At 38.4% G+C, this 22,479-nt stretch overlaps 2 protein-coding genes and 2 long non-coding RNA genes across 7 annotated transcripts in view; all 4 read left to right on the top strand.

Annotated features, from left to right (window-relative positions):
• Positions 1-2,512: 2,512 nt before the first annotated feature.
• LOC147575534 (proteolipid protein 2-like) lies at positions 2,513-2,903 on the top strand. Its single transcript, XM_086683327.1, is given in 2 exon segments — positions 2,513-2,845; positions 2,847-2,903. Coding segments are annotated over 2 exon segments (375 nt in total). The 3' UTR covers positions 2,889-2,903.
• Positions 2,904-8,832: 5,929 nt separating this feature from the next.
• LOC147575533 (uncharacterized) lies at positions 8,833-9,742 on the top strand. The gene is made up of 2 exons (XR_015242725.1): positions 8,833-9,073; positions 9,663-9,742. It is a non-coding gene; the product is annotated as an uncharacterized LOC147575533 (long non-coding RNA).
• A 603-nt stretch (positions 9,743-10,345) lies between these two features.
• Positions 10,346-11,242, top strand: LOC147575532 (uncharacterized). The gene is made up of 2 exons (XR_015242726.1): positions 10,346-10,550; positions 11,038-11,242. It is a non-coding gene; the product is annotated as an uncharacterized LOC147575532 (long non-coding RNA).
• A 5,043-nt stretch (positions 11,243-16,285) lies between these two features.
• ROCK1 (Rho associated coiled-coil containing protein kinase 1) overlaps positions 16,286-22,479 on the top strand; it is a 161,476-nt gene continuing 155,282 nt past the window's right edge. For all 4 annotated transcript variants that reach the window (XM_086682578.1, XM_086682577.1, XM_086682576.1 and 1 more), the window contains exon 1: positions 16,286-16,417. In XM_086682578.1, the coding sequence (XP_086538704.1) occupies positions 16,325-16,417 (93 nt within the window). In that variant the 5' untranslated portion in view covers positions 16,286-16,324. The remainder of the gene's footprint in view (positions 16,418-22,479) is intronic.

Here is a 22,479-nt window from a genome sequence, read left to right as displayed (position 1 = left end):
TCCCCTGATGGGCAAAACTATTGCAAGTTGAGAACCACTGCTCTCGATAGTAGAGTAGAAATACTTAACATTTCAGAGTCTTCTTAAGTAATGTTTTAATTTTAAGTAATATGAGAAATTTACAACCACATAAATCCCTTAATCTCTCCCCTTTATTGCATAGTTGTCACTGTTCTAAATTAACATGCATTTAGAACCCCATCAGACATGAAAACTTTTCTTTCAATAATTACACATATTTTAAGGAACTTTTTAAAAAATGGTCTTCTATGTTTACCCAGATATTACTGTTTTTATTCTTCTTTCATTCCTAAAGTTCCAGGTTTCACCTGGTATTATTTTCCTTCAGTCTGAAGAACTTTCTTTAACATTTCTTTTAGTTGGTCATGTGTTCTCTAACTTAGTTTATCTTCTTCTGAGAATATCATTATGTCTCCTTCATTTCTGAAGGATATTTTGCTGAATGTAGAATGCTGGGTTAACAATTTTTTCCTATCATTTTAAAAATGTCATTCTATTGTCTTTTGGCCTCCATGCTTTCTGACAAGAAGTCTACCATCATTGTTAACATCATTGTTCTCCTATATGTGATATGTCATTTTTCCTTAGCTGCTTTTTTTTTTTTAATTTTTTTTTTCAACGTTTATTTATTTTTGGGACAGAGAGAGACAGAGCATGAATGGGGGAGGGGCAGAGAGAGAGGGAGACACAGAATCGGAAACAGGCTCCAGGCTCTGAGCCATCAGCCCAGAGCCTGACGCGGGGCTCGAACTCACGGACCGCGAGATCGTGACCTGGCTGAAGTTGGACGCTTAACCGACTGCGCCACCCAGGCGCCCCTCCTTAGCTGCTTTTAAGATTTTTTCTGTATATATTTAGCTTTCAGAAGTTTGATTATAATGTGTCTGGTTGTGGTTTTCCTTGAGTTTATTCTGTTTTTGTTAACTAAACTTCTTGAATATGCAAGTTAATGTCTCTCACCAAATTTAGGAACTTTTCAGCCTTTGGTTCCTCACTTTTTTTTTCTGCACCAATTTCTTTATAGGACTCCATTGTTACAAATGTGAGACTTTTTTTTTAAATATGAGATTTATTGTCAAATTGGTTTCCATACAACACCCTGTGCTCATCCTAACAGATGCCCTCCTCAATGCCCATCACCCACCCCCCCTCCATCCCACCTCCCCTACCTCCCACCCCCCATCAACCCTCAGTTTATTCTCAGTTTTTAAGAGTCTCTTATGGTTTGGCTGTCTCCCTCTTTAACTTTTTTTTTCCCCTTCCCCTCCCCCATGGTCTTCTGAGATGGCCAACAGGCACATGAAAAGATGCTCAATGTCTCTCCTCATCAGGGAAATACAAATCAAAACCACACTGAGATATCACCTCACACCAGTCAGAGTGGCTAAAATGAACAAATCAGGAGACTACAGATGCTGGAGAGGATGTGGAAAAATAGGTACCCTCTTGTACTGTTGGTGGGAATACAAACTGGTGCAGCCACTCTGGAAAACAGCGTGGAGGTTCCTCAAAAAATTAAAAATAGATCTACCCTATGACCCAGCAATAACATTGCTAGGAATTTACCCAAGGGATACAGGAGTACTGATGCATAAGGGCACTTATACCCCCATGTTTATAGCAGCACTTTCAACAATAGCCAAATTATGGAAAGAGCCTACATGTCCATAAACTGATGAATGGATAAAGAAATTGTGGTTTATATACACAATAGAATACTACTTAGCAATGAGAAAGAATGATATATGGCCTTTTGTAGCAACGTGGATGGAATGGGAGAGCATTATGCTAAGTGAAATAAGTCATACAGAGAAAGACATACAAATGTGAGACTTTTGATATAGTCCCATGACTCCCTGAAATTCAATTCCATTTTTTTCTCTTTGTTCTTCAGAATCTATCTTTAAGTCCACTCTTTTCTCTGTCATCTTCCTTCTGCTTTTGAGCTCAACCAGTAAAATTTAAATTTCAAAGATTGTATGTTTTAAAACTGTTTTGTTTTTTTTTTTGTAATTTAATTTTTTTGCTGAGAACTTTACCTTTCAAAAATTTTATTTAATGTGTGTTTACCTTTACTTCACGGAGCTTATTTTAGTATCTCTTGTTTTAAAGTCTTTGTCTTATAATTTCAGCATCTGTGTCATCTTAGGGTTTGCACCTGTTCATTGTCTTTCCCTGAAGAATTGGTCACATTTCTTAGTTCTTTGCTTATCAGGTAATTTTGGAATGTATTCTGAACTTTTTAAATATTAAATTGTGTAGATATGAATACTGTTAAAATACTCTAAGGGATATCATCATCATTCATCATCATCATCATATCATTATCATCAAAGTTTTAGCAAGTGGTCAATTCAGTTAGCTTCAGACTATAAGTTTTTAAAATCACTTTCTAGACAGCAGGCAAACGACTAGGGTGTGCAACGTCTTGCTCAGAACTCTCCATCAAGAATGCAGATCCTTCATGCCCCCAGGAACTCCAGACTTCCCCATGCTGGAGTCTGAGCGTCTCTCAGCCCATGGCTGCTGGGCTGCCTGCACCAACTTCTTGTGCACTAGAAAGGGAATTCTACTGTTTGCTGAGATTATATTGCGCCAGGTGATTCTAATCTGGCTCAGCATCTCAATGCCAGGATACTCTTCTCTGTTGGTGGTTGAGATGGTCTGTGCTGAGATATTCTTTGTCATTTACATATGCGATCTACACACCAAGATACAGTTCATTCACTGGCCTTGGACTAATTTCTCCCGAGCCCTCATTGCAGCCATTCTCTACCTGATCACCTCCATTGTTGTCCTTGTCGAAAGAGGAGATCGGTCTATAAATCATTGCAGGGTCACTGGGCCTCATCCCTACGTGCCCTTGAGGTAATAAAGACATAGAGCAGCCTGAAATGACCGTGCAGATGTTCAGTGTCGGTGGACTCCCTTTATTTCTCTTTGATCTCTGGTTGGTGGTTTAATTCTTAGTTCAATTCTCAAAGCTTTTGCTATGCAGCCTTGGGTCTGTCCTATGCATATGCAGCTCAAGAATAAACTAGAATCCGGTATAGTTTTTTACACAGTATTAAGGCATCCTCTTCACTTCACCTCTTTCCAGGTTTCCTCCTATGCTTTCTGCCCCCACAGAGACCCCTTCTCCCAGTTCTTTTGTGCAGAAAGGAGAGATTTCTTTTTAGAGGTTTAACTGCTTATATCACGGCTGCTGAGCATTTCTGCTCATGGGGCCCACCCTTGGGACAAAGCCACTGGAAAAAGGGTGGGGGGGAGGGGCACATGGGTGGCTCAGTTGGTTAAGCCTTCGACTTTGGCTCAGGTCATGATCTCGAGGTCTATGAGTTTGAGCCCCACATTGGGCTCTGTGCTGACTGCTCAGATCCTGGAGCCTGCTTCAGATTCTGTGTCCCACTCTCTGTCCCTCCCCTGCTCTCACTCTGTCTTTCTCTCTCTCAAAAATAAATTAATAGTAAAAAAATTTTTGAAAAGACAAAAGAAAGAAAAGGTGGGGAGGGAACAGAAAACTCATTCTCAAATGTGTTGCTTCTCAAGTTTTGACTCCACTTCACAATCTGCCTGATTTCCATTTATGTTTAAGAGTCCTCATGGGGCGCCTGGGTGGCTCAGTTGGTTGAACGTCTGACTTCGGCTCAGATCATGATCTCATAGTTCGTGGGTTTGAGCCCCGCGTCTGGCTCTGTGCTGACAGCTCAGAGCCCGGAGCCTGCTTCCGATTCTGTGTCTCCCTCTCTCTGTGCCCCTCCCCCACTCACACTCTGTCTCTCTCTCCTTCAAAAATATAATAAACATTTAAAAAAAAATTTTTTTTTAAAAGAGTCCTCAGGTCATTGTTTTTGTGTATTTTGTCCAGAGCTTTTTAGTTGTAATCAAAGAGATAGGCCACAGTGGGTGCAGTCTTATTTTGTCAGAATTGGAAGCCACATTTTGAGAGTAGATGTAAGAAATACATTTCTTTAGGATGTTTGTAATGATATATAAAATTAATATAATGGAAGAGTAAGGTCTTGGAGATCACACAGCCCAATGGAACTCCCTCAATAGTTGCCTGGGGTAGGAAGAGGGTAAGGGTGCTAAATATAGACAACACCAATCAAGTATATTCTTAAAATAACTGACCAAATCAGAATTCAAGCATTCTAGTTATGCTGAGACATCTTGATGCCCTTTCTCATACTCTTCTTCAGTGGGTAGTTTACACAAACATCCTTTAGTGATGTCTAGGATAGTGATTTAGAAATTGTGCTATTCAGAGCTTTAGGCATTCCATAGAGCCTGTTCAAGGCCAAAGTAGTGGGGAGAGGGTATACTCTCTGAAACCACTCCCTGCTTCAATTAGAGCAGTACACTTTTATCTGTTTTTCATATTAGACTGTGTCATAACATGTCATAACAACTAAGATTTACATTAGTAAAAAGCAAAAAAAGAATCATAGAAAGCCACCAGTTTGTGGTAAAGATCCTGGGACTGATTAGCAGTTGGCCATAGGTAATGGTGCTTTCCAACTCTTCTCTGATGCTCCTCTAGATAGGAAGTACTGAGGACTTGTCAGGGATTGCCTGGGGCACTAGGGAGGGCTCCACGGTAAAGTGTTTCTGCTTCCCTAATTTAAAGTTGTGGTCTGAATCCTAGAAAATACTTTAGCTGTCATTAGCTTTTGTGCTTTTCTCCCACACTGCCATAGCAAACTAGCTTTGGTTGACAACTTAGTTATCAAACCAAGATGATACTGACCTATTTTATCCCTTTGGAGAATATTTGTGTTTCATGAGAATCTTGAGAATGGCAAATACTTAACACAAATTGTTTTAATACTTGCATTTAAGGTACCAGGCCAGTAGGGGAAGATACTCTTCCTCGGGTGTCTAATAATACCCAGGTTATATAAAGTAAGTCAAACAATCATGGACCCACACCTCAGGGTTACGAAAATGGCTGAGTAATAATAGCATTTAATAGTTCTTCTCCCAACTTTCTATTAAATATTCACTAAGTAGTACCAAAAGATGAAAATGCACAACAAACTCCCAAAGACTAAAAGTCAATCATAAAAGACATTTCTGGAAATATTCCTATTATTAAATTTTCAATAGTGTCAAATTAAGAAACAGAATTGATATCTCAAGCACACAGCATCTTTTGAAGGAAAGAACAGCCAGAAAATAGGTAGAAAGAATTCTGTGTCATACTTCCCTATGATTTCCCTCACTACTGCCCATAGTTTGGGAACACAGAGCTTCACTGATGAGAAAGATAGGCAGCCATGGCCTTCACTGTGTGGAAACAGACTTCTGAACAGAGTCCCTTCCTTTCATAAGTGTCTCTCTTAATTAATTCAGTTTCTATAATCCCTAGCACATAGTAAAGCTAGGATAAAGAGAATCGATATCTTGGTATATTTAATCCTCTCAAAAGTAAAGAATTTCAGGTCAGGTAGAGGACCTGACATTCACCACTCAATGTCATTAAAGAGGAGTCAATACAGTTAAATACTCTATGTTAAACATCCTCTTTCTAATAGAGAATCAGGAAGTGATTCTATTTCATTTCAGAGGAAACACACAAGATAAATGCCTGTTAAGCAATAAAAACTGGAATAGGCCTGTGCATATTGAATCACAGACTATTAGAGAAGGAGAGTCAATCAGTACCTAAGTTAGATGAGGGAAGTAAACAGCAAAACTCCTCATCTTATCTTTTTTCAAACTCTGGGCCTAGATATTTTTTTCCCACCTCCAAGTTGAGAAAATTGTGAAAGGAGTGGGACCTATGGAATACATTTAAAAAAAAATTTTTTTTAACGTTTATTTATTTTTGAGAAGAGAGAGACAGAGCATGAGCGGGGGAGGAGAGAGAAAGAGTGAGATACAGAATCTGAAACAGGCTCCAGGCTCTGAGTTGTGAGCACAGAGCCTGACACAGGGCTCGAACTCATGGACTGGGAGATCATGACCTCAGCCGAAGTCGGACGTTTAACCAACTGAGCCACCCTGGCACCGCCCCCCCCCATGGAATACATTTTTGCATGCAAGACAAGAGAAATAATCTAAGAGGTTTTAAAAAGTTTTCATCTTCATCTACTACTGATTTACTACAGGAACAGGAAAAAATATTAGAAAGCTTTAAAAAAAAAAAAAAACATGTCCATTGAGAATGAATAGATAAACAAAATGAATATATATGTATATGAGTATATATGTATAATGAAATATTATTTAGCCTTAAAAAGGAATGACATTCTTACATATGGTACAATATAGATGAAGACATTATGTGAAGTGAAATAAGTCAGACACAAAAGAACTGATGTTACATGATTCCACTTGTATGAGGTACCTAGAATAGTTAAATTCACAGAGACAAAATGTAGAATAATGGTTTCCAAGGGCTCAGAGGATGAGGGAATGGGAAGTGGTTGTTTAATGGATATAGAATTTCAATTTGAAAAGATGGAAAGTTCTGGAGATGGATGGATGGTTGCACAACAATGTGAGTATACTTGATATCATTTTACTGTACACCTAAAAATGGTTAAAATGGGGGGTGCCTGGGTGGCTCAGTCAGTTAAGTGTCCAACTCTTAATTTTGGCTCAGGTCATGATCTCTCAGTTTGTGGGATTGAGCCCCACATCTGGGCTTGGGATTTTCTCTCTTCTCCTCTCTCTCTGCCCCTCCCCTGCTCTCTCTCTCTTAAAATAAACAAACATTTAAAAAATTTTTTTTAAGATTAAAATGTGAAATTTTATGTTATATATATTTTACTACAACAAAAAGTCACAAAATGTATAAAACTAAAGAAGTCAGTCACAAAAAAGTATGTACTATATGATTCCATTCCTGTGAAATTCTAAAACATGTAACCTAATCCTTTTTTTTTATAAGTTTTATCTATTTATTTTAAGAGAGAGAGCATGAGTGGGGGAGGGACAGAAAAAGAGAGAGAGAGAGAATCCCAAGTAGGCTCCATGCTTTCAGTGCAGAGCCTGATGTGGGGCTCAATCCCACAAATCATGAGATCATGACCTGAGCTGAAATTAAGTCAGTTGCTTAACTGATCGAGCCACCCAGGTGCCCCAACACATAACCTAACCTAATGGTAATAGAATTAGTCTATGGTGATCGAAATCAGAATATTAATTAACCTTGGTGAGGGATTTATGGATAGGGAGAATGAGGAAACAGTTGGGAGTGTTGAAAGTATTCTATAGTTGATTTGAGTATTGTTCACATGAGTGCATTTTATGTAAACTCTATTGAGTTGTACACACAATGTTTGTCCATTATACTAGATATAAGTTATGTCTTAAAAAAATCTGTGTCTATGAAATACAGGCTATTAAAAAATAGAGCAGGCCAAATTGAAATAAAAACAGATTAGGGTGAGAAGAAAACAAACTAGAAAAGGCTTCAAGGAACCCAAAATTTAGAAATGCAGTAACTCAAATAGAATCCATTCTGGAATCAGTATATAGCCGACTTCTTGGTGCAGAAAATCAAATCAGTGTTTCAGAATAAAAACTTGAGAAGCTTTCCCAGAATGTAGAAGACCAAAGAAATAGAGGTGAGGACAAAGATGAGATCCTAATTACTAAGAGTTGTTCCAAAAGAAGAAAATAAGATAAATGGAGCATGTGCAGTAAACTTAGACAAAAATTTTACTTTACTTGGGTAAAGAAAGACCTGAGTCTTTTAAGGTGTTCTCTTTTTCGGGAAAAATAAAATTATGACAAGAGATCCACCTCTAGAATTATCCCAGTGAAGGTTTTGAATTTCAGGAATCCTACAAGAGCTAAGTAAGAAAATGCTGCCAGTAGAGCAGCAAGACACAGGTTGGTCTTCTAATTTCCTCAGTAGCACTAAGTCTAAAAAAGTCTAAAAGAGTAAATCTAATTAATTTTTAAGGCAAAAATTTGTGGACCCAAACAACTGCCTATCCATGCTTTCACTGATGTGTGAGGAACAACAGACATTGTTAGAGATATGCTAGATCTCACCTAAGTGTTCTTCATTTTAAAATTATTTAAGGTTTTACTTTAGACCACTCAAAAATTAGTAAAAATTAAAATGCAAGAAAACAGATTCTCTACAAGGACTGGAAACAAATATAGAAGTCAAACATACAGAAATAAATCAAATTGTTATAATGTAGTTACAAACCTGAAGATAATATTGTCAAACTTGAAAAAAAGGATTGTAGTATTTTCAGAAAAGAAGGCGGAAAGATAAAGTTGGGCAGAAAATGTGCCAAGTTTCCTGTGCAAATAGGAAGTTCTCAAAAGTTAGTTTTATTCTTAAAATCTGTAATCATAAAAATGCATACTCAGCATTATGTTTAAAGATAACTATTAGTAGACTAAAAATAAGAAATCTTTATTCCAAAATCCAAATCACTGCAGAAGCAAAAGGAAAAATAAGTTCAAGATTATATAGAAAAATATAGGAAGCAAAGACCATGACTAAGTAGGAAATTTAAAAAAGAAAAAATGAATGAAAGCCATGGTACCTATGAGACTTTCTTTTAAAAAAATATTGTAGAGACCATATAACTGAAAGAAGAATCAAAATAAATAGGAGGGACTTGTGTATGAAAGTTTTAATTGCAGCATTGTTTGTAACAGCAGTTAAAAAGAATGAGTTTTATATTTACTGATACAAAACAAAATCTAAGGCACATTGTTTTTAACAGCAGTTAAAAAGAATGAGTTTTATATTTACTGATACAAAACAAAATCTAAGGCACATTGTCAAGATGGGGCGGTGGGGGTGGGGGCGGGTGGGAAGCAAGGCAGAGAAAAGTCTATATAACAAATATGATTGTGTACCTATGGAAAGAATACAAGAAACTGAACAGCTGTTCCCTTTTGTGTTAAGGAACTAGTGGCTTCTGGACAGAGGTGGGAGGAAGAATTACTTTTCATTATGTACCATGTTGTATCTTTTGGATTTATATGTCATATGCAAGTATTAACTATCCAAAAAATAATTATGTGAAATTTACAGAATAGGGATTGGAATAAGAACTCCTTCTTGACCCCTGTAAGTACTTAAATTCACTGTATGTGTATGATGCTGAAGTTGCTATATTTGGCTTAGGTACCGGGAGAAGTAGAAAAAATCAGTTCATGCACAGAGGAAAAAGAATAAAATAGACCTACAAGAAGCAGAGATGAGAACCATTTTGGCTTGGAAAGACTAGAGAGTATCATTGGTTCCTCAGAGTTTCTCAATTCTTTTGTTCTATTTTATTTTTTCATATTTTCCAAAATTTTAAAAATAAGTATGTACTATTTTTATAAAGAAAAGTATGATTGTTGCTTTTAAAGTCCTAGCCTATGCCCTAGGGAATGAATAAAGCAGCAATGACAAGAGCACATAAACCAAAACAAATGTATAAATTCAACTAGCAGAATATTTATACTGTCTGCAAAAGAAGGGGTGGGGGGTAAAGGGCATATATAGAGTGTATATGGGTAATATTTATATGTTGATGGGTGGGTATGAGGAATCAGTGCCTCTATTCCAGTTACAGAGATTTTAGGGAAAATGTTATATTTCAGGAGGGCTTGAAATGATGGAAGAGAGATAAAAATAGTGAAATGTCAGAAAGACATTTTTCTCTTTCTAGGTGTTTGGTATGGAAGTCAAAGTTGAGACTGAAGAGGAGTGATAAAAATTGTGACAAATAAAAAAGGGAAGTAAATATGGGATGATGAGCCTATTGATGCCAAAAAAGGGAATTCTCCAATTTAAGGGCACCAAAGAGGAAGATATAAGAACCTAAAAGGCAGTGGGTCAGAAAGCACACTTAAGTCTAAGGACTCAGTGGAGTGGTGCTGGGTAGGAGGGTGAAATTTGGATGGGAGGCTGTTGCAAAAAATGAGAAAGAGTATGTGACCATCTGTATGTATCTGTTATTATCTCCTTGATCTAAGCTTCCCTCTCTTACTGTGGTCATGCACCCACATCTCAGGGGTTCCACAAATGTAACAGTCCCCGTCCTTGGAAAAAATTGTACTATCAGTTATTTGCATGCTTGAGCTTGTGAGTGTGGTATCAGTAGGGTCCCCAAGATGGCAATGACGCAGAGCAGGAAAGTAATTGTTTTACAGAAATCTGTTTCTTTCTATTTCTGCATTCTGTTTCTAGGGTCAATGCAAGTATATTTGCAGTTGAATGGAACAGAGCTTCTAGGAAATAAAAAACAGATGTTGGAGGAAGGCATTCAGGGTGAGTCAGGAGAAGCCCTTAAGGCACTCTGTGCTCACGGCTGGCCCTACACTTTTCCTTGCTTTTATCTCGATAGATGCTGGAATTCCCAACTCTGCCTAGGCTGCACCAAGGCTGTAGTGGATTTAAAAATGTCAAACTACACTGACTCCCAAGCCTGAATGTCCTGTGGAAAGAAAAGAATAGTTTCGCTGATCTCATAAAGAGTACCCTTAGGCAAAGGAACATATTCTTCCTGATTCACTTCTCAGATGTAGAGAAATATGGACATATAAACTACTTTGGGGTAAATATTAAGCATATAAAACCAAGTTCTTAAAACTGAACCTAAATTTTTACAACTTTCTGTTTATTAAAGTAGTTCAGAATCAAGTGAAATCATTTTACATTAAAGAAAATTTTAATGCTATTTTGGAAAGTTGTATTAAATATAGTAAGTATCAAACTTGTTTGGAAATTTTAGCTAAAGTTTCTATAGGAACTTAGCCACATCACATTCTTAACACATTTGTGGTATGCATTTTTGAAATTACTTGTAATTTATGGTACTGAATTATGATTGATATGCAATTTACACTATGTACCTGATTATTAGTACATTTTTTAGACAGCATAAGACATGATTACGCACTAAATTGAGAAAATATAAAAATACATGTAAAAATGTATTTATATGGGAATATAACTTCATAATACTTTTTAAAATCCAGAAGCATTCATTAATTTGTTTAAAAAGCCTTTACATTTCTTTTTTTTTTTTTTTTAATGTTTAGTTATTTTTGAGAGGCGGGGGAGAGGCAGAGAGAGAGGGAGAGAGTGGATCCAAATGGGCTCTGCACTGACAGCAGACAGCCTGATGTGGGGCTTGGACTCACGAACTGCAAGATCATGACCTGAGCCAAAGTTGGACATAACCAACTGAGCCACCCAGGTGCCCCTACATTTCTTTCGAATAAAGGTTTTGTTGAAAACAGTAAACATGCGTTAATTGTCATTCTTTTACAATACTTCATTGTGGACAGCTTCCTTGTATCGTGGGAAATACAAAAAGTATGAAAGGTACTCCAAATACATATCTATATACCTATTTATGAATGATTCTTTGCCTGAAACCCAACTGTTTGGTTATTTATTGCTGACAAACAGCCCCAAAACTTAACAGCTGAAATTAGCAATCATTTTATTATTTCTTCATGATTCTACTGTGTGGGCAGTGGTTGGAGGGATTAGCTTGTTTCTGTTACATGTGGTGTCATCTGGGCCTTTCAGATGGCTAGGGGCTGATGGAATGGCTTGACTTGGGTCATAAGTCTGGAGTCTGTTTTCAGGGTCTGCTGGATTCCTGTTGCCCTCCATGTGATTTCTTCATGTGGTTAGTTAGCATGGGTTTCCTCACACCAAGATGAGCTCAGTTTAGTTGGATATCCCAGAGCACTAAACTGTTGGTTGCCAGGCAGACTCTCAAAGTTGGGCCTGATACTGGCACAATGCCATTTTTGCTGCATTCTGTTGGTTAGAACAGCTCACAAGGCCCCAGCCCAGATTCAGTGTAGGAGGTAACTCCAGGAGGCCATGCATCCTGGGAGACATGGTTCACTGGGGACCATCTTTGGAAGCTAGCTACCACATCAATGCTTATGAAAGAAATTCCATAAACATAAAACTGAGTCTCTTTCCTACAAAATAACCAAAAGCAAAAGAATGCTGAACTTAACTGCCTTTCACTATTCACAAGTCTACACTCAAACCTTTCTGATTTTTCCATGATTTCTCCCAAATATGCCACAAATTGTTTCAGCACTACAGTCTCTTCATTGGGTCCTAGCATGAGTCTCGTCTAAATTAAATGTTTCCAGATGTTTGAATTCCCAAAACAGAAAAATTAAGATATAACTAGCTTTATGTGTTTCCATAGAGATGCTAACTCTGTAAGTTTAAATTTCCAAGTAAGAATACTAAAAACTGTGCCATTTACTATTACTCTTGCTTCTTAAAGGAAAGGACATTTAATTAAAAAAAAAATAGTAAAGAATTTCAGACTGAATGACAGTCTTAAATTAGAAGTGCTTACTTTGTAAAACATATTATAATAATATGTCTTTATTTTCATTTTGTTGCATGCAGGTCAGGAAAACTCCACCAAGAAGTACCACTGGTTCTTGGACCCAGTGTTTAGAAACCTATAGTTAAGCCACTGTTATTGAACATTGTCAGGGTCCTTTTTATTCTGAACCTTGCTGAAATCATTTCACATTTTTGCCTAGGAACTATGATCATACTGCAAATTTTATTTACATAGAATCATTTAAATCTGTGCTAATGTAAATAATACAGTTGTGAAATACTTATTATTGTACTAGGATTGGATAGTGTTAGCATACTCAGCTGTTAAGAATGGGGACTCTGGAATTTGACTGCCTCTGTTCCAATCTGGATCTGTCATGATCTTGAGCAAGTAACAGATCTTTCTACACCTCAGTTTCCCCATCTATGATGTAGGTATAATCATAGCAGAATTCTTTTGAAGTTTTAATTAGATTCTATGTAAATATGCATAGAGTAACTCCTAGCACATGGAAATGCTCAGTATGTATAATATTATATTCTTATATATACAAATCAGTATTTTGCATTTGCACTTAGGATCTTAATATATACCTTTTAAAAAAAATTTTTTTTTTTAATGTTTATTTATTTTTGAGACAGAGAGAGACAGAGCATGAACGGGGGAGGGGCAGAGAGAGAGGGAGACACAGAATCTGAAGCAGGCTCCAGGCTCTGAGCTATCAGCACAGAGCCCGATGCGGGGCTCAAACTCATGGAGTGTGAGATCATGACCTGAGCCGAAGTCGGACGCTCAACTGACTGAGCCACCCAGGCGCCCCTCTTAACATATACTTTAAGGATCACCTCAAATATCCACAACGCAGGGTACTTGGGTGGCTCAGTCAGTTAAGTGTCCAACTTTGGCTCAGGTCATGATCTGACAGCTTGTGGGTTTGAGCCCTGCTTTGGGCTCTGCACTGACAGCTCAGAGCCTGGAGCTGCTTCAGATTCTGTGTCTCCCTCTCTCTCTACCCCTCCCCTGCTCATGCTCAGTCTCTCTCTCTTTCTCTCTCTCTCAAAAATAAATAAACGTTAAAAAAATAAAAAAAATATATCCACAATGCTGTTGAAGATATTAGCCACAATTACACAATGGAATTTTGTTTTATTTCATTTAAATATTTATTTATTTATTCTGAGGTTGGGGAGGGGCAGAGAGAGAGAGAGAGAGAGAGAGAGAGAGAGAGAAAATCCCAAGCAGCCTCCACACTCAGCACAGAGTCTGACTCAAGGCTCGATCTCATGACCTGAGCTGAGATCAAGAGTCAGAGGCTTAACTGACTGAGCCACCCAGGCGCTCCTACACAATAGAATTTTAAAGTTGGAAAGGAACTTTAATGTCATATGATTTCACCCTGTTATAGGTGAGGACTTTTATATTTTAAAAAAACATATAGAATCCATCTATCTTCTGGTAAAAGACAACTAGTCAGGGGTTACAATCAGATTAACCTTATAGGGAAGTAAAATATATAGGACCCACATATATTTCTAATAGCTTTGCCAGATTGGTTTTAAATTCCACTTATATTTATCAGTGCCACTTATGTATTGTCTTAGCTACTCGTACTTTTTCATGTGTCCAATGGAAAGCAATATAATACTCACAGTTCTCCGAGAAACAACAAAATTCCAAAGAATACCTAAAAATGGTAATAAAAAAGGACAAGCAGAGTTTAGGAAATTTATTTTAGGGCAACTGCCAGATTTATTTTAAGCCCTCTGCTTAAAAATAAATTTAATTCACATGACCAGCTTAAAATACTGGATGAAGCCAAGAAGTCACTGCAAAAGCATTTAATAAAATACCTGAATTTTGTTTAGTTGTCCTTTGTTATGATTTTGTGAAGACTTACTTCCTATCTTGATTTGTACAATGGCTTTTATATCTAAATATTTCTTGTATGTAATAAAGTGAAAATAGACATTTTTCAAACAATGTAACATTTTCCTAACCTCTGACTCACTGCAGAAAGTTGGTGGGCCGATCCGATGCTGTACAATGTTTTTTTTATATAGAAAGACAATAGGTTCATCTGTAGTATTTACCAGCGTGTGGTAAAATACCCACATTTTCTATTTCTAGCAATCTTTAATTTGACCTATGGGCAAAACTAAAGTTTAGAAATAAATTAAAGTACATTTCCCACTGACAGCAGTGCAGAACTTTACTTTGCAGATTGAGTAACAAGTACCCTCTCACACCACAGTCAATGAAGCAATTGATTTAAGAGGAAATGCCCATAATTTTCATATTCTACAGGGGTTCTGGTAAAATCACAATTTTAAATTTCACTGAACGCTTTGAAATTGAAAGGCAGGATCACACATCAAGAGAAATACAATGGGAATGATAATGGTGTGGGAGAACTAGTATGAATAACTTAAAAACATTGATTTTTTTTCTATGAGATTTTTTAATAAATAAAGTGAACTTGGCTTCTCTGAACTATATCATCCAGTTAATATTTTGGTGCTCCCCTGACACACACAGTCGGCTTATGGGACTGCCTCGTAATTTTCCCATGGAATCGCACACGGTTTAAACCTTGTGGTGTTCACGTAGGGCGGGGACGATACGGGCAACACTACTCCGCTGGTGCCAAAATGCTGCTGCCTGGTGGCGAAAAGGCATCTTGCCTTAAAAAAGAATCTATTTGCAAAATGACAATAACAAGCACACTTTCTTTCTTGTCAGAAAGCTCCGGACCGCTGTTGCAGCCCACAGGAAGCAGAAGTGAGGCAGCTGCCAGGACCCGACCAAAGGCAGCAAGAGCTCCGCTGCAACCCCGCCGGCTCACCCTCCTCCGGCCCCGACCTCCTCTACCGGTCCAAAGCTTTGCTGGGCTCCTCAGAGCCTGCCGGGGCGAAGGCGGGGCCGGCCGCCGCACCCAGTCCGCTCCTCCCAGCCCGCCTGAGAGGCCTCGGGCGCGCCCCTCCTTCCGCCCCGCCCGGCCCTGCCCGGCCCGGCGGAGACGCCGGCGTGCGCGCGCGCGCGCGCGGCGCCGAGCCGATTCTCCTTCCGAGCGTCCGCGCCCCGCATGCGCACTCCGCGCCGGCGGTCTCCGTTTGTTTGAACAGGAAGGCGGACATATTAGTCCCTCACGGCCCCCCTCGCCCCACCCCCCCCAGGCATTCGCCACCGCGACTCGCCCTCTCCGGAGCAGGGGACGCAGCCCCTCCCAGAAGCTCCCCCATCAAGCAGCGCCGGGACCCGACTCTCGTCTTCCTCACCGCGAGCTCTCTAGCCTTCCTCTCCTAAGTCTCCATCGGGCACCGACCTCGCCCTGCCCCGCCGGACACCGCGGTAGCAGCCCCAGCAGCGACGGTCAAAATGGGAGAGTGAGGCTATCCCGTGGGGACCACCTCTTGGCTGAGTCGGATCGGTGCGTCGGGGCAGCGCCAAGTAAAGCCGGGGATGCGGGGCTAGACCGCCCACAGCACTTCAGAGTGGAGCGGGCCGGGCCCGTGGCCCAAGCGGCGGCGGCAGCTGGCACAGCTCCGCACCCGCCCTTCGTTTTCGCCTTTCCTCTTCTCCCTCCCCTGCTGCCCAAAGGAGTCTCCACCCTGCTTCTCTTTCTCTCTCCCCTGCGACCCATCTCGGGACGGGGAACCCTCCATGGCGAAGGCGGCTGGGGCCCGCTAAGCTGAAGCACCTCGCCGGAGCGACAAGGCTGGTGGCGACGGCGCTGTCGGCTGTCGTGAGGGGCTGCCGGGTGGGATGCGACTTTGGGCGTCGGAGCGGCTGTGGGTCGCCGTTGCCCCCGGCCCGGGGTCTGGACAGCGGAGATCCCCTCAGTGAGGGGAAGGAGAGGGGACCGGGCGCACCTGGTGACCCTAAGGTTCCGGCTCCTCCGCCCCGCGGCTGCGAACCCACCGCTGGAGGAAGTTGGTTGAAATTGCTTTCCGCTGCTGGTGCTGCTGGTACGAAGGTATTGTCACAGTAGCAGCAACATGTCGACTGGGGACAGTTTTGAGACTCGGTTTGAAAAAATCGACAACCTGCTGCGGGATCCCAAATCGGAAGTGAATTCGGATTGTTTGCTGGTGAGTAGCACTGTTGTCTTTTGCTTGTCTGGGGTTCTGTATATATTTGCCTTCCTCTTGCATTCAGTCTAGTTATTTGCAAAAGAAAGTTTCAGGTGTGCATAATCTTGGAAAACATCAAAATCTGCCGTTTTTCCTGAAGAGCCTTTGGAGCACTACTAAAATCTCCTCCCGTGTCCTTATTTATCATCAGACTGGCTCTGTGCTAACTACTCTCTGAACTCTTAGGTCTGACTCAGTTCATCATTATCCAAAAGATACTTACAAACCTCTATTTCAGGCATCACATAAAAAGTTACCACGTCAGTTATTGCGTATATAGTTTGTTGAATGATGATCTTAGTAGTATTAATCTTTTTGATCGGTTTGACAGTAATGCTCGAAAGACTACTTTCCATTTAGAGCGATTTAGCTCCTCAAGGGTTTAGTTTTTAGACTTGAAAGTGACAATGGAGAATCGATATTGAGGAAGTGATTTTTGAGCCAAAATGTCATAGGTGACTTGAATCTGGAGGAACTTTTTGATGGACTATTAAGTGTAAAAACCTAAGGTAACTGATGATAGGTCATCACAATATTAACTCTTTTACAATATTGTTTATTACAAAAGTATCGCACAGATATTATAACTGCCTTTTTTGATGGTGATGTGCTTAACCACTGTCACTTTTAAAACATTCTGAATACGTTTTTATGCAATAAAAGGCAAAATTTTAAAGATTTCTCAGTAGTTGATAACATAGACAGTTATCTGTAGGTAGAATTTTTAAGTTTTGTCTATTTTCCCTGATACTAATAGTTGCAAACTCTGCAAGCAAATTTCTTCTTTTACTTTGCTGAACAACTAGAAGTTATTTATAATTTATATATATATTTATATATATATATATATTTATAATAACACATAATCTCTAAAATTTCAGGGAGTATATCTATATGGATAGTTATTTACAGCCTCCTCAGAGAATTAATGTTAGATATGTACAATATTTGGGATTGAGATTAGCTGAACAAAATAATGCCATTCAGAGAAATCATATTTAAAAATCTCATGAATCAGGAAAATTATGTAGATCATTTAAAATTAACATGCATTTTAGTTACTCTAAATACCTGTGCAGATTTTTAAACGTGTACTGTTTTACAAGAAAGTTTCTCCCCAAAGTTTTCAGAATTACTCTAAGCATCCTTGACTGTGAAATGAAAGTCTTGTGGTTTATGTTTTTGAAATGTCTCACCCACGTTATGGATGCTCTTCATATTGAGAAACAGGATGGTGGATACTTAATACAGTTTAAAACATTTTATTGAATGAGAGAAGTGGAAGAAATTAGAACAACACATCTTTCTACTAGGAGTTTCTGTCTCTTTTAAGAAGTCCAAATTTTCTTTTAATATTTTACCCAATTTCCACGTATCTTTGATTCTATTTTGCTTTTTGGTCCTCTTATTCCATGAAACAGTAGTATAGGGAGGGTTTAGTAGCTTTTTTTGTTGTTGTTGTCTTATAGCCTCTTGCCTCAGTTTCATTTAGGGGAACCTCACAGATTTATTGAAATGTGGGAAGATACAAAGAAGTAGAGGTCATGGATTCTTTACTTGAAAATTCAATCTATTTAGGAAAACCAAGACCTAAACTCACATACATATACAGAAACAAAACAGAACACTTTAAAAATTGAAAAAAATGTGTGATGGATTTCAAATAATTGGTACAGGTAATACAAGCTCTTGGTTATTGAAAGGAAGAAATCACTGTGTGTTGAGAGGGCCAGAGTATGCTTTATGATGAGTGGATAGGATTTAGGTGGAGGGCATTCAGAGAGGGAGTAGAGGATAACATGAATAGAGGGTGGGGATGAATTGGCTATGAGATGTTTAGGGGAACCGAAGATAAAGTTGGAAATAACAGATTGGGGTTAGAGTGTGGAGGATTTTATTGCTAGGCTACAAGAGTTTAGATTTTCTTCAGTATGTTGTGTTTATTAAAATATTTGTAAATGAGACTGTTCCAGGATGAATGAAGATGAATCTGTTAGTTATATGCAGGATGCAGTGTGTGGAAAAAGACTGGAGATGGGTTGAGATTGGGGGGCTTCTTAACAAATTAATAGTACAGAAATTATTGAAGCCCCAAAATGAGGAATTAAAATGGGAAAGGAAGAATTAATGGAACTTGATTGATTAGCAGGGTTGGAGAGAAGGGGGAACCAGAGCTAGAGAAGGTAGAGGATTCTAAAAATTTTGAAGGTAGGTTATAGGGAGACTGGTGATAACAAAGTTGGGTTTGGATATCTCTTGGGAAGAATAGGCAGTAGATAAGTTCGATTTCAGACTTGTGTTTTAGAGTATAGTGGGCTAACCACAAAGAAATGATCTGAAGACTATTGGAGATAGGAAACTGAGCTCATAATTAAAGATAACAATTTGGAAATCATTTGTGCAGAGAAGTTGAAATTGAAATAATGATTAAGGGTAAAAGATGAAAGTTGAAAAAAGAGGAAGAGTCAAGAAAGTAGGCAATCAAGGCCTTTTCAGACTTAGGACAGCCTGGTATCTTGGAGCCCAAGACTTGTAAAATAACATTTTGAAAAAGAAAATAGTCAATGGACAGATTTTTTCCCCCTCCTGTAGTCTTACAATCTTGGCCCTTTTTTCTATTTGGTTTCATAATTGTTCATCGATAGTTATTGAAATTTTATTGCCGTATTAATCTGAACTCGGTAAAGATTGAATTTTTCTTTGGAGACAAATCCTTTTTCCAGTTTTGTAGTATCTAGCCTGATTTTTTTTTTTTTTTTTTTTTTGGCATGGTATTTTATGTTTATCATTAAGTATTCATTCATTCATTCATTCTACCATTCAGAATGACTTCTCAGGTAACTTCACCTTTTTTCAGTGAGTCTGTTCTTAACTCTTCTTCCCTGTCTGGACTTTGGACGTCTCTTGTATTGTAGGGAGGAAAGCCCTTTTAAACTAATTGCTTTTCTCTATTATTTTGGCCTTTGTTGATTTATTTAAGTGGTATTTATTGAGTATGTATTGTGTGCCATTTGCGGCACTCATGTTCTAGGGTTCTTTTTTTTTTTTGTAATATCAAAAAATAAAGTTACTGAATTATGTTTGTTCTGCACTTACTTGAATAGGTCCATTCTTCACAAAGTTCCCAAAACTTTTGGTTTCAAAAGAGTTTGCTGGCAGATCTCTTTTAAACCATCTTACAAAACAGCTTTTTTTGTTGAGGTCTTAATGATGAATATTAGTAGTTATAAAATAATGTAGCTGGAAAATGCCCTGTTAAGTGGCTATCCAACCTTTTCTTGAACACATATAATTTAAGAACTAGATAAGTCTGTTTTTCATACTGCAAATATGAATGCTTAAATGGTCTGCAGATCCTAAGATAATATGGTAACTATTCACTTATTTTCTAGAGCATCCAAATCACTCAACCTTGGTTTTCTGTAAGTCACATTCTTTCCAGTATCTTAACGGTTCTCTTACTGTCCATGTTAGAGTTTATAATGATTATCACGAGCTGTTTTCCTTTTTCCTGCTTTTTCTTTAAGCTTACAATTATTTTATCTAGGGCTTATTAACAATTTCTTAATGTTTTTGAGTACCTCTATTAAGTCTAAATTTCCAAAGGGGGAAAATGGATATGGTTTGTAAATTAAAAAAGAAAAACAAAGGTAGTTGGGTGGGAGTGTTAGGTTTATATTTGTCTTGAAGTGTGACATGCATTTCTTGAAAATACAGCTATCTTGCCTTTAGCATGTTTAGCTTACTGCTTCCGGATGCAATTAAGAGCATAACCATTTTTTCTAGTTTTTGTTTGCTGGTGGAGGTACAGCAGTAGTGGGTAGAATGGAGGGAAGGGAACCAATATTAGTTGAACAGTGCATACTGAGTTCTAACACTGCTGTTCCCTTCCTACATACTTGTTACCACCATTTTTCATTAGTCAGTTATTCAGAATGTGGGAGGCATACGTAAACAAAGTTTCAGGTGTTCGTTTTTGAGTTTTTCTTTAAATTGTCTTTTCTTTGGCTTCCTAACCTAGTACTATTTTCCTGTCTTTTCATTGCTGACTTCTTTTTCTGTCTTAATCTTTGGTCTTGTAATGCTTATCATTTTCTTCACTGTCTTGGAATTTCATCCATTCTTACAGCTTCAGCCACTGTCATCTCTGTGCCCATGAGATCCAAGTCTTTATTTTTCAGTCTTTTTTTTCTGGTTTTAAATCCTCAGTGTCTGACTGTCCACTACGCACCTATACTTGGATGTCATGAAAATTCCTTATATTCTAAAATAAAATTTCTTCCATATACTTATTGGTCATTGACATCACTATTGTCTTTGTCACTCACCTGGAATTTTTGTTTTGAATTTAAACAATCCTATGCCACATGTTGAATTATTTCAACAGATTTTGGCTAGCATTCCACAGTCTAGATTATTGCTCTCTAATCCCTCTGTGCATCCTACCAGTTGAATTGATCACATTTGGGGTTATATTAGTGAACTAAAAAGACCTGAGGTCATTAAATCTTTGAGCCTAAAACACTATGTCAGTGTTCATAATTTATGAGTTAATGGGTGTTATCAGTGTCAATTGCATATCTGCTTGGTTTGGACGAGACTGTTTTTAAAGTTCATTTATTTATTTCAAGAGGAGGGGCGCAGAGAGAGGGGGGGAGAGAGAATCCCAAACAGGATCTGCATTCTCAGTGCAGAGCCTGACATGGGGCTCACATCACAAACTGAAATCATGACTTGAGCCAAGATCGAGTCGGGCCCTTAACCAACTGAGCCATGTAGGTGCCCCTTGACCGGACTGTTTTGATGTTAATATGTCGCAAGAATTAAAAAAAAAAAACAAAAACAAATTACACCATTCAGCGAATCTTTGGGTAGGCTCTTAAACTTGGATTCAAATGTAGGCTCTGCCATGTACTTGCTAGATGATTTTAGGTGAATTATTTTTACCTCCAGAGTTTATTTTATCTTTAGGAAAGTAGGGGGATAATACTACTAGATTGTTGTAAGGGTTAAATAATACAGACCAAACAATTATCAGAGCATATGGCATTTAGTAAGCATTTGTGAATTGGTAACTACTTCATCATATTTATAGTATTCCTGTTATATGTTACGGTGCTTAGGCTAGAAGTTGATATTTATTGTCTTATGTAAGTACAGAGTAATGCTGGCACCTCAAGCCATACCCATAAATTCATAATCCAGCTGTACTTTACTGAAGTGTCTAAACCAGTTGTAACTGAAAATGGAGATATTCAAATGGGATTCTGTAGAATGGGGAGGGACTTTGGAGACTGTTTATTCATTTAGTCATGATTTATAACATACCTACTTTGTGCCAAGGGTTTATATTTATAAGAAAGGCAGTTTGGAGCTAGTTTATGGAGATTGAGTTGTTATCTTGTCCTCTTTCTGTGTCTGTTATACTTTCAGTATGCGCTCTGTAAATAGGCCCTCTTGCACTACAAGTAACCCTGTGGGTGTATAGAGAGGTGGCTCAGAGTAACAGCTGAGACATGAATTGGACCATTCATTAATCTCTTGAGTCAGAAATGTTTTTAATCCAGAAGAAGCAACCACATAAAAAATTTTTGTAATGAACAAAGAGTAAATTCTCAGTTTTAGTTTTTGCATAACTTTTCAGTTTAGTTTTATTTCATAATTGTAAGTTTTGTTACTGTGTGTATATGGTAAAAACTATAGAGATTCTATTTTCACATATGACAGAAAACCCCACGTCAGGAAATATACACATGGAGTTCTGTCGCTGAAGATAGTCAAGTTGCTCTACTTCCCCATTCCCATCCTCACTGAAAAACAGGTACATCCATTTAGTTTAACTATAGAGCATAGCTGATGGATACCACACTCGTGTATGTACAAGAAGATGAACAGATAGTGTTGCATTTCACAATGGAAAATGTTTTATATTGAAAAAAAACCCTCTGGACTGAAAATTCAGAGCATTGTCATAAACTTGTTTTGCTCTTAATTCTCTGTGTGACCAAGTAAATCTTTTT

Source organism: Puma concolor, chromosome D3 (genome assembly GCF_028749965.1).
Source record: "Puma concolor isolate L17-30 chromosome D3, mPumCon1.1.hap2, whole genome shotgun sequence".
Classification (NCBI taxonomy): Eukaryota; Metazoa; Chordata; class Mammalia; order Carnivora; family Felidae; genus Puma; species Puma concolor.
This window is presented reverse-complemented; position numbering and strand designations above follow the sequence as displayed.